The 12480-nt window shown below is 40.9% G+C and overlaps 1 protein-coding gene across 2 annotated transcripts in view; it reads right to left on the reverse strand.

Moving 5' to 3' along the window:
- Nucleotides 1-583: 583 nt before the first annotated feature.
- Nucleotides 584-12480, reverse strand: part of Hsd17b12 (hydroxysteroid 17-beta dehydrogenase 12) — a 142617-nt gene continuing 130720 nt past the window's right edge. For both annotated transcript variants that reach the window (XM_051144206.1, XM_051144205.1), the window contains 3 exons: nt 11459-11524; nt 1285-1434; nt 584-784 (listed from right to left, as the gene is read on the reverse strand). In XM_051144206.1, coding sequence (XP_051000163.1) covers nt 680-784; nt 1285-1434; nt 11459-11524 — 321 coding nt within the window. In that variant the 3' untranslated portion in view covers nt 584-679. The remainder of the gene's footprint in view (nt 785-1284; nt 1435-11458; nt 11525-12480) is intronic.

The raw sequence follows: 12480 nt of genomic DNA on the forward strand, positions 1-12480 counted from the left end.
AGGCTGCTTTCCTGGGACCGAGTGGCACCACAGGATGTTGCTGGTCTTGATGTTCACTTTGGCCCACTTATATCTTTACATTTCAGTCACAATAGCATTCAATATTCATATACATTTAAACAGAGCAGACGTAAAATGTGTTATAAGAATAACATGTTGTGCACTAATGTGTTAGAAAAAAACTCCGTATTTCAATTCTCTTTATGTCTTAGTTACTTTTGAGAAAAACAGTTCCATATAATTACATAAGCTGGAACATACATTTAGAAACCTTACAGAAACCCATGTAAGTTGCATTGTGTCCACCCATACACAACTAATCAACTAAGCCCCATTGTCTCTAATGTTAAACAAATAAAAAAGTAGCTGGCCATTACACTTGATAGTAGGTTTCAGACAAAATATAAGGTGATCATTGGCACTCTGGGCCAGACGGGTTCTGGGTCTATCTCTGTCTTCTGTCGAAGTATTCTACATACAGTTGGTAAGATTTACATTAAACTTCAAATTACTCCTAGTTGTATCCAGATATGTGTTAGGAGCCTCTAAAAGGAGCTTATTTCCCTACAATTATGCCATGTTAGTAATCAGTGAAACAACAGCAGAGCCTCTGGGGACAGGCAGGTACTCCAGGTGAGTGTGTGTGTATTGGCCAAGGGGCTCAATGACTCATCAGCATTTAGTTCTTCTTGGTTTTCTTCAGGTAGCGATTCCGCAAAGACTTGTTTAAACCTATGACTATTTTAAAATAAATCCAACGAGGCAAGCTTGCATGTATTGAGCCCTAGGGAAAGAAATGGGGGATATATAAGCATAGGCCACCGCTGAGCTCAACTGAAATGAAATCTATCTTCTATTCCCTCCCATATATATATGTATATATATGTATGTATATATATATGTATATATATATGTTATTTATAGAGATTTTAAAGTTTTTGAAAAATATTTATTTATTTATTTATTTATTTATTCATTCTATGTGCATAATTGTTTTGCCTGTATGTATGTCTGTGTGAAGGTCTTGGATCCCCTGGAACTGGAATTACAGACAGTTGTGAGTTGCCATGTGGGTGCTGGCAATTCAACCAGGGTCCTCTGGAACAGCAGCCACTGCTCTTAACCCGTAAGCCATCTCTCCAGCCCCAAGATTTTAAAGTTAAGTATATATGTTTGAGATAAAATATAAATGTCCTTTTTAGGATTAAAGACATGCACCACCTTGTCATATAGAAATAAAGGCCCAAACTGGTAAATATGGTTATGATTTAGAAATGTACATACCATGAGAGAGTGGATCAGATATCCATTGGTTCGGGACTCCAAGCCTACTGTTTTAAATGCAGACTTCACAAATGTCTCGGCAGAGGGCTTATCCAAAGTTGGCTTACGTATTTTTGACATTTTTGTTGCTACAAAGAATGGGAGGACACTCTAGAAAGGACACACACACACACACACACACACACACACCAGAGAGAGAGAGAGAAAGAAAAAAGAAATTATGTCATTGATTAGGAAGGCTACTAACTCAGAACTGAGCATGATGCCTGCCTGACTGTTGGTGGTAGTAGAAGCATCATTATGAAATCTAGAGTTTGTATCTTTAGAAACAGGGGAGAAACATGCTTCTATCTAAAGCCAACTTCACAGGAAACATAACAGCAAAAACATGAACTGTAATACAATGATGACCTATGGTGAGAGGGAACTGGAGGCTGGGAAATATGAGAAATAAGCAGAAGCAACTTTAAAAGGAAAGCAGTGGGCAGACTTGGGGAGCTGAGGCTCAGGATGCCTTTCCTGTCCCGGTCAAGCAGTATTAAGGACAACTTTGCTCCATCACGCTTGGTGAATTACTTGTTCTATGAGCTTTAGTTCTTCACGAGGAAACAATGCACTCTCCTAGCCTTCGGTTAGCACTTCTCTTCCCTGGTGTCTTAATGCACTGATCCTAAAGTTTTATAAACTGTTAAGACAGAACCACATCCTTTTTGTTCCATGTTGTTTTGGGAAGAGATGGTGTAATAATAAGAAAACAGCCTGCGTGACTCTAAGTCACTTGACAGCACAGGTGTGGGGTGGTGAATCTAGACATGAGCTTTTCCAGGCATTTTATGAATGCTAGATTCTCCACTGTCTATGCACCATGTGTTTTGGGTGTGATACAACACAAAATACAAGGAACCTCAATTATAATGAGTTCTGGGAGTCACTATGAGAAGTTCCTTCTGTGATACAAAAGACCTCAGGTATACAGTAGGTAACCAAATACTTGTTCCTCTCACAAGTGTGAAAAGGATGAGGTCTGTTGGCACTGCCATTTAAAGGAACAGTTCAACATGTGGTTGAAATGAAATGGAAAAAAAAAAAATCTCATGTTACAGAATAGGCTGAGCTTCTCCACACTTGGGTTGTTGTTTTGTTTTGGTTTTGGTTTTTTCTTGCTGAGACCAGAAGGAACAGCCCCACATCTATTTGGGGTTTTGTATATACAAAAGTTTTGTTTTGAATATTTTTGTATTCTTCTTACTTCCAAGTATAAGTTAAAGACTACAGCTCACCATCCTTGCTGGGTAAGCTCAATCTTCAACCTATCTATTAAGAGACCAAACTCCAAACGTCTAGCTGGTGCGATTCTCCATCTTCCTCACCCTTGCAGGAGAAGGCAAACCCCACACTAAGTGACCAGTCATTTACAGCACATCAACAGCTGTGTTATTTGACCTCTGAGGATTTGTTTATTGGAATTATTCATATACATCTCTTTTTAATGAGCAAAATGTTTTGTCAAGTCTTTAGTCCATTTTGTTCCATCAGTATGAAGGCAGGCTGGGGGAATCTCAGGCTGACAGAGTGTGAACTGTGGGGTCCAATGGTTATCTAGTTTGCTCACTACCTCGTGTGTAAACTCTCATGGCAGGTAACAACATGCATGTGCACCGCTTTCCTCATCCTTTTTCCTGGCTTTAAGTATGCCTGAGAAGACCTTTCAAGAGAACAGTCTACAAGGGTTGTTGGAAATTCTTGAGCTCCAGGGATAAAGCTAGTCTGTAACTGCCTTTCACCAGTGCAGAATGCTTTGCACTTCTCTTTCACCCATCCTTTTGCTCCCTCAGAAGATGTAAGCAGCATAGATTGGACTATATTGATATTGCAGAATTCAGTTGCATTGTCTGACTGAACCATGTGGTGGCACCACAAGATAACACATGGCTTCAGGGTTCAGCTAGCCTATGGTGGGCTTCTGAAGGAACCTCCAGCTATGGGGGAGGGGGCATGGGAAAAGACATGCATACCCCGGATTTAAAATCAAGGTGGCTATTAGTGGTCTACTGAAATATGAAAGGTTCAGAAATCAAACAGCTTTGAGACTAGGCCCTAAAGGAAGTAGGAGTCATCTAGGTAAAGAGATAAGAGAACAACAAGAGCAGAGAACAAGAGCTGTGAAGAGCAAAGTGTTTTCAGGGGCCTGCAAGGAGTCCGGCACAGTCCAAAAGAAAACAAATCCAAGTGCTAGGCAAGTTCTAGAACATGAATTCAAGAAGACAGTTGTATCAATTTCCATTGTCAGTGCTGAGAACAGCATATGAAACACAGCTGGGCAGTGAGGCTCTACTGAAGGCAGTGCGCACTGAAGGCAGTATGGGACAGTACTGCAGGTGCAGAGCACTAAACAGTACCAAGACCCTTTCACTGAGCCAGTGTTCTAACTATTCTGAAGTGTAAAGAAAATCATCTGCCTCAACAAAGCAAATCCACTGATCTAGCTGTGAAGGGTATTGAAAAGAATATGTGAAGTTTATGGAAAAGTATAGAAGTCTTTTATATCAAAAGCCATCAAAGTTAAGTAAATGCTCAAGAAACAATAATCCATCCTTTACCTATGCAGGAAAGCATTGTGGGAAAAATCAGAAATATACATATACTTTTACATAAAATTTTTCAATAGAATACAACTTGAAAGACACTTAGGCTCAACAAGTCAACATTACTGCCCCCTCAGAAACAACCTGACCCTGACAGCCACAGCTGTGGGCAAGTATTCTGGTTTCCAAATTTAAAATCTCAAACTGGAAATAATTAGTTAGGCCATAAGGCAAAAGCTGATGATGCTATGTCACTCTGCTCAGCTTATTAAAATAAAAAAAGCCCCCGGAGACCATCATGTGGTATGTTGTTCCCTTCCTATTTGCTGGAGTAGATTACTTTGACTATGGTCTGCACAGAGCATGTGCCATGAGTCTTGGCTCAGGGCAGGAAAGGCACTACAACCAGACGCCATGGCGAGGGGGAAGATGGATGCCTGAAGCCACACAGCAGAGCCAACTGTGAACTAAAACCTTCTCAAACCTAAAAATGATCAGAACTTTCCATGATGATGCTTAGAGGAGACATGGATCATAGGGTAGCAGGCTTTGCTCTTGTGGACATCCTGGAGCATTTAATCTGTGTTAACGTGCCTTCTCTAGATTCATGTGGTCCCGTCCTGCTTCCTCACCTTTCTTCTGGTGCAGCAAAGTAAACAGCATAGCAAGCCAACCCCAGGGCTATTTCAGCATTAGTCAGCACACAGTCATTTGTCTCTTGTGGAGCCTGAAGATGGCCAACATCTTTCCTTCTTTCCCTAGAGCTGGAGTTAGAGGCACATGCCACGGTGCCCAGATTTACTTCATGTCAATTGAGCTATCTCTCCAGTCCATACACACTCTTAAGGCAGAGGCTGTGGCTATGAGTTTAGGGAAACTTCACTTTTTTTCCATTTATTGAAATCTCAGGACCTGAAGTTCTCCAGAAGATATGAAACACATACATTATAGTTTTGCTACTTGCATTTCTCTACTTGTAGACTATGAGCTTTCCCATAAAAGCTCTCTTGATTAACTCAGTGGTTGCAAAGAACTTAAGACATTCTAAAAGATGTGAGGTAAAGGAATCTTTCTGATAATGCATCTGAACAAGGAATGAATTTTAGCATTTCAGACCAATACTATGTGCACAAAGAAAATCTTAAGATACACTCTGGGTGTACCCATCCTACAGAGAATCTGCCTTCAAACACACGGAATTACTCATAGAAAAAGGGGAAAACTGAAATTACACAACCCCCATCTAACAATTTATTTGAATGTAGCCTAAAAGACATTTAGGCACTTAGGATACAATCACGTACGAAAACAGAGCCCCCGATTTTACAGAGGGATGTGAGCAAAGAGCATTGATGGTGGAGGCTATTTCTGCAATTAGGTTATCAAGAAAGACCTCTCAGATAAGGTCATATATAAGTACTGTTCTAAGAGAAGGGATGGAAACTGGCCCAGAGATACCTGATTGCAGAGTCTTTTAAACTGAGGTGAGCAGCCAAGGGTGCAAATCAAAGCACTGTGGGTCATAAACCCCAAAAGGAGTTTCACTCTGAAGCATATGAGAAGCTTTGGTGGAATTAATCAAGGAAGTGAAATGACTGGATTTTGCTTTATCAATTCTGACTACAGTGAGCAGACAATAGGGCCTATCAGCAAGGGCAGCAGTGTGTGTGTGTGTGTGTGTGTGTGTGTGTGTTTTTCTAGTTAGTGATTCTATTGCTGTGATAAACACCACAGCCATAAGCAACTTGTAGAGGAAAAGGTCTTTTCAGCTTATAGGTATAGTCAGTCCTTCATTGGGGGAATAAGGGTAGGAATCCAGGCAGGGTAGGAACCTGGAGGCAGGAACAAAAGCAGAAGCCATAGAGGAACACTGCTTATTTACTGACTTCTCATAGTTTGCTCAGCCTGCTTTCTTACAGCACCAAGGATCATCAACCCAGAGGTAGTACTGCCCACTGTAAGGTGCTTCCCCTTCCCCCATCAATCATCAATCAAGAAAATGACTTACAGGCCACTCTGGTGGGCCAATCATTTTCTCACCTGAGGTTCCCTCTTCCCAAATGACTACAGCTGAGTCAAATATCACATTCATTACCTAGCACAGGGAGGCCAGATAGGGAGATGGTCCCGGATAACATACAATAGCAGCTGAGATTAAAGAGTGGCAGTGATGTCAGGAGAGATAGCCCATCTGGACATATCTCTGGAATAAACTTGATTCAGTATTCAATGATCTGATGGACTACATTTCAGATGAGAAAGAATTGAGGCAGTAGGATAATAGAGGAAGAAGATGACCAGCTCTGGTTGAAATCAGACCTACCTGAACCCAAATCGGGCTTGCTGTGTACTACCTACAGTACAGAACCCTGGTCCAAACCTCAATCGCAGTGCAAGTGGGGGCAGCTGCAGTTCTTTAGTACATTAGGAAGAGGATCAAATAAACAGGCTCAGTGTGAGAGTTGAGCACTAACGTACTAGCAATTCTCTTCTAAGTTTTCTAATGCGTGTGTGGTCACAAGCAATGTGAAAGAACCCACCTCAATCTCTATATCCTGTGAGAGGTATATTAACAGCAAGTTCCAGAGAAAATTTGCCTGTGGAGAAAGCCATGTGGGGACTTCTGTCCTCTGGACACATAGTGCTCCTTCCAGACCTTAGGTAGGTCTTCTGGCAAAGGATTATAGCAAAAGGGCCAAGGGGAAAAGACAAAACAAAACAATGACAACAAAGCCCCTATATCATCACTGGCAACAATAGTGTTTCACCTGGTTGGAGTCCATTTTCTCAAAGCTGGTATAGTTGCTTTTCCAGTGAGATTCCTGTATCACTTTATATTTCTATTTGGACTCCATATGCACTAAAGATATTTCATTGCCTCTTTTACTGTTGGTAGCAATTAACAAGAAAAATGGATGGGGCTTTCTTTTTTTAATTTTGATAGCAAGTTCTCAACACTTAAGTTTTTTGGCTCTTTGAAGCTCCGTAGATTTATATGATTACTATAAGCAACAACATTTTTTTAACAAATCTTGAAGTTTATACTTTTTAATCTTAATTTGTCCCACTTGTTTTCTAAATCTCACAGAAGCCAAATCCTTTCTGATTAAAAACACACTTTACAGAGCATTAACTATCAGCTCTCATCATAAAGACTGTAAGGCAGCAGCTTGATTGGTTTCTTCATGGTGTTCAGTAGATTCTTCTGTCTCACTAGGGTGGGAAACCCACGTGCGCTTCAGGGCAGCTGAAAGCTGCAGCTCGGCTCTCCATGCTCATGCTTCCCACTCTGCTCCCACACAGGGTGAGGAGAAGTAGAGCCTCGGGGTCAAATTTCAGTTGACAGCTGATTTCTCAGTTGATAACATTTCAGGACCATTTCCCCAGGTTCAGGAAAAGCTGCACAGTGTAGAAAACACCACTACTGAGAAGCAAAGACTGCCAGCCCCTCAGCCTTGGCGTCCATAAACCTGGATCAGTGAATTCCCTACACTTTCTCCACCTGCTGAGATGCATGGCCTCCATCAGTACAGCACTGTCACTATAGGGAACCATTGTACTCCTCTGTTTTTTTGTTCACTATCTGTCTTTCTTGCTACTATATCCCCAATGGCACACCAAAAATTACACTCTACATACTTTTCTGACTGAAGAAATGTGAAACATAATACATAGACCTCTTGTTTTGGGCCCACTGATTGGTTATGTGCTTTTTCTGTCTACTCTCTCTTGTGTGCCCTGAGGCAGGATTTTTTAGTCTTATTAATCTTTTGTTACTTCACTTCTAACAAACAGCACTCACTGACTTTAGGCAAGTAAGTCATACAACTATTAATTGTTATTTTCCAATCTACAACATGGGGTCAGGTTAATATCAAGCTCAAATGAGGTAATAATGAGTGACCACAGGGCATACTGTAGGTGCTTCGTAAATGCATGTTATTTTTGTTTCTTGTCTCTCTTTTCTATACTTACTGTCACTTTCCAGTTTTTGAAGTCTTTATCTATGTTACATCATCCATCCCACTTACTTTCAGAAGTCGGAAATTAAGGCTCAAGGCAATACAGAAATTTTGCATAGGTCAGATGACCACTGAGTGGTGACAGCAGAACTCATAATCTTGGTCTGCTGACTCTAAGCTCAGTGTCTTTTCCTCACTGTCTCTAAATACACAGGCAATATATGAGGTTTACACAAGACTAGACTGGACTTGGGGAGCATTGAAGTCTCCTTGCTTTCATTTTGACTATGGCTTTGGAATGACTAAAATCCAGATGTCCTATCTCTTCATAAGGCAAGCTTGTGAAGAAAGAGTATAGAGTGATAATTTAAGGTAAACTGTCTAAGGAAGTAGGATATTTGCATATTTTAAAGAGTCTCCTCACTGATGGCTTATTAGTACAACAGATAGAGACCCCTACCTTCCCGTGTGACATCCTAAGGACACAGCACTGTATCCCTCCTGTTGTGGATGGAAAAACATAACCTGAAGCTAACTACAAGGATGTGTCAGCTAAGCCCTAAGTGAGGGATGCTCTAGACAAAAGACAGGAAAGGAGAGCTGTGCTCTTCCAAAATGTCAGTGGCACAAAAGAGGGACAAGAGTCCAGACTGAAAGAAATGAAAGAAACAGTAGACTAGAATACTGATTCTAGACTGAATGCTTTGCTAGAGACTAAAGCATTACTATAAAGATGGCCGGGGACATAGCTCAGTAGCAGAGCACTTGTCTAGAGGTTCTATATTCAATCTCCAGCACCAGCAAAACAAAAGGAAACTGTAAAAAGAATTAGAGACCTGGGTGTGATACATGCTTACAATCCCAGCACTCCAAAGGCAAAGGCAAAGGCAGGAGGATTGAGTTCAAGTCCAGTCTGGATTACATAGTGTGAACTTGTCTCAAAAAGTAAAAAATGAATGAATAAATAAAAGAACAGGTAAAACATTGAGCACAGATGACCTATTCAATAACATATTAACAGACAATTTCAAGTTGCTAACGCTATTGTAGTTATACAGGAACAGCCTTATTTTTCAGATGTACACTCATGAGTTTGAGGCAAAGTGAAAAAATACATACAACTTTCTAATGATAGATAGATGGAGTCAAACAATAACAAAAAGGAAATCTGATCAAATGCATGAGGGTATAAGCCTAAGTTCCCCTTGCACCTTCCTCACAAGTCTTCAATTGTTAAAAGAGAGAGAACATTAGCAATGCTGAGGCAGTAAATAAGTAGCTTTGTCCAGGAACACACTGCAACCTGGGAGTGGTGGTACATGGCTTTAAAATCCCAGCTCAGGAGGCAGAGGCAGGTGCATCTTTGTGAGTTCAAGGCCATCCTAGTCCATTCTGTAAGACACTATCTCATCAAAACAAATTAACAAAAAGCCACTTTGCCGGGCAGGTCAAGCAGCAGCAGACAGACATGTGAGGCACAGGGAAGCAGAAGGGAAATCACAATCGAGTGACGAGGCCTGAGATAAGGACTGAGGGAAGATGAACTGTGACCCGAGCTTTAAAGACTGTCTACCAGGGCTCAGCGACAAAGGGTGCCTAGAGGGAATGTGGGACAGACCTGAAGAAGTGTTAGTCATGGAACCTCAAAGGGCAGAGGATGCAGAGGACAGTACAAGGTCTGCTCTAGCCTCAACATAGGTAGGCAACAACACTGAGGCTTTGTGGGGTCTGAATTCAATACTAAGCTTCAGGTACAGTCACATGAGGCCAATGAGAGAAGCCACTGGTATCTGATCTCTGTGTTAATGAGGTTACTTGATCTGTGTATTAATGAGATGATCCACGAAACATGAGATGAAACAGAAGGTGGAACAAACCATTTGATCCCCCAGTCCCTAATTTGGAAGACAGAAACAACACCCAGAGAAAAGCAGGTTAAGTTTTGGCTCAACATGGGCTCTCCTCAGTACCCTGGGATTTATTCCCAAACTAAGACAGCCTTTCTTCATAAACATGAATTTTCCTTTTCTTAACAATTCATTCTAAACTTAGACAAGTGAATGTTAGTAAAAAAGACAATGATGGATGAAATTAAATGATTTAAAATGTATTAATGGTAACAATACAAGGTCTTCAAACTAAAATATTTCAGATGGTAAACACTAATGTGCTTTGGGTGGTTTCTAGTCATATCAGGTTAGTACCAGGCAGAGAATACAAGGAAAACAGGCTGTGAAAATGAGAGAGGGGGCAGCCTTGGCTACTACCAAGACCACTTCCTGTGTTCACATGCAATGCTAGCTACTTCATGTCACTGAAACACAGGCAATTTCTAGCCACAGCTTCAAGGAGACTTGCCAGAAGATTTTTAGAGTTCTTGCTGAGTCTCACTGGGGCTTAAAAGTGGCTAAAATAACAGATTTACCAGAAAGATAACAGTATAACACTGAGAGGTACAGGAGCCTCACCTCCTACCAATGTTACTGGCTTCCCTGTTACCAAAATACAATCAGAGTGATTCCAGTTACCAGCATCACAAATGGCCTCACCATGGATAGCATAAAATTCAGGATTCTACAAAACACTGTCCTCCCTGATGCAGCCTACAAATATAGGGAGCTGAGAATTAAACAACAGCAAGCAAGTGGTCAGTAGATATTCTCAGAAAGTAAGCTAAGGAAAGGCTTTGAGGAAGCAACCTTCAGTGGACCTTAAAGATGAGGGGATATTTACCTCTCCTTTCCTCATGATGGGTAACTCAGCTACAAGATTACTGAAAATAAAAAGGCTTAGAAAGTATAGATAGATAATCCTTAGCCCCATCTTGCCTATCTACATATATAAAACAGGAAGTGGCAACAAGCAGCCTAGTACCTTCCTGGTTTCATCATTTCCTGAGCACAGATGGGTCCAGTAGCCTAGTGGTAGGAAGAAGTGCTCTAATAGCAAACAGACCTGGATTTGAGTCCTGGATCAACATGGGAAAGTAAGTTGTCTTAACCCAACCCCCACACTGTGCTGTATGAAAAGAGCCTAAGATACTAACCTACGTGATCTGATCACAGAAGACCAAACAGTGAATGATGCTATTCAGAGGATGGACTAAGAACAGATAACATCAGGGAGATAGAAAATAGAAGGGTGGTCTGCCAGGGGCCGGGGCATAGTGAAGGGGAAGTTAGTGTTTAATGGTGTACAATTTCAGTTTGGAGACTTGAAGAAAAGTTCCAGAAGAATGATGGCAGTGACTGCTCAACGGTGAATATGCTTATGCCACTAACCTGCAGGTTTACAGATGTTGAAACACCAAGTTCTAGGATAGACATTTTCTACCACAATTGTAAAGAGTCAGGCTGCCTCAAAATAAACTATAAAAATTCACAATCATGATACTGCAACTGTTTACATTTAGTTCTAGCTTAGGTATCTTAATTAAAAAATTGAGGAGCTAATTTTAAAAAATCTAGACCTAAGAGCACAAGGGAAAAGAAACCATGTTTCTAAGGGAATGCTCACGTCACAATTGCTTACCGAAGAATGTGATTTTCTTTTGTTGCCAAGACAGCAACTGTTGCTGTGGAAACCACACAAAAACAGGGATACTTAACTGAAACAAACTCCACTTACTTGCACAAAGATGCCCTTGCTCTTATACTCCTCATGGAGGCACTGAGAGAAGAAATCTACAAAAGCCTAGGAGGGAGGTGAGAGTAAGAAAGAAAACACATATATTACATCAGTCTGCCTGGAGTGTAGCCATGGAAACAACAAAATAATAAATTAACCATTTAACACTACTGTTTCTAGTCATTCCTTTTACTTCAATGCAGAAGAGATAAAAAGGCCTTAAAACCTCAGGAGGTTTTTATGACATAAATGACATTATCTTACCAAAAGTAACATTTAGCCCAATTTTTGACCTAATGAGAAAAGGTTCCCCCCAAAAAAATTATTTCCCAAAGAATGGGGGAAATTTTTTTTTTCATTATATAACAAAGGATTTAATTCCACTTTCTACTTGCCGCTCCAGCAGAAACCCAGAGTGAATCCTGTTCAGCTCTGTGTTGCTGTGTCCTGTGACAGAGCATGATCTGAGAAGCGAAGGGGAAGAGACCATCTGATAGTGTAACTGTAAACCATCTGTAAACTGTGTGGGCCATTTTCCAAATGTGGACTCTGTATCAGGCTGAACATGCCAAGCTCAATGACAGCCCAATGAAGGTCTCCATTGGCAATAGTCGACCTCCACAGAGATTTCCAGATAGGGGCATTCTAACACAAGATGTCAATTAACACGTTGACAATATGTTCCAGCCACAGAGAAAGCAGGTAGATTAGGGGACTGTGGAACTGCGCAGGACTCAGAAGACAGTAATGACTCAGTCTTCTCAATGAAAAAGTGCGTTTTATGCTTTTCCTATTCGGGCATACTACAAGTTCTTGTTATGTATTATGGTTTACTTATTCCCCCCTAAAGTCTTGCTTAATTTCAACAACTAAAATGGTCATTCTTTTCCCTTCAGAAATGTTTTCCATGTCTCAGTGAAGTAAGAGAAGTTGGGGGCTATTGACCTGTAGACAGGAGAAGATGCAGTCTAAATTATTTTAGTAGTAATATGAGGAAGTGAATGTTAGTATTGTATGCTGAC

The sequence above is a fragment of the Acomys russatus genome, chromosome 4 (assembly GCF_903995435.1).
Source record: "Acomys russatus chromosome 4, mAcoRus1.1, whole genome shotgun sequence".
Lineage (NCBI taxonomy): Eukaryota > Metazoa > Chordata > Mammalia > Rodentia > Muridae > Acomys > Acomys russatus.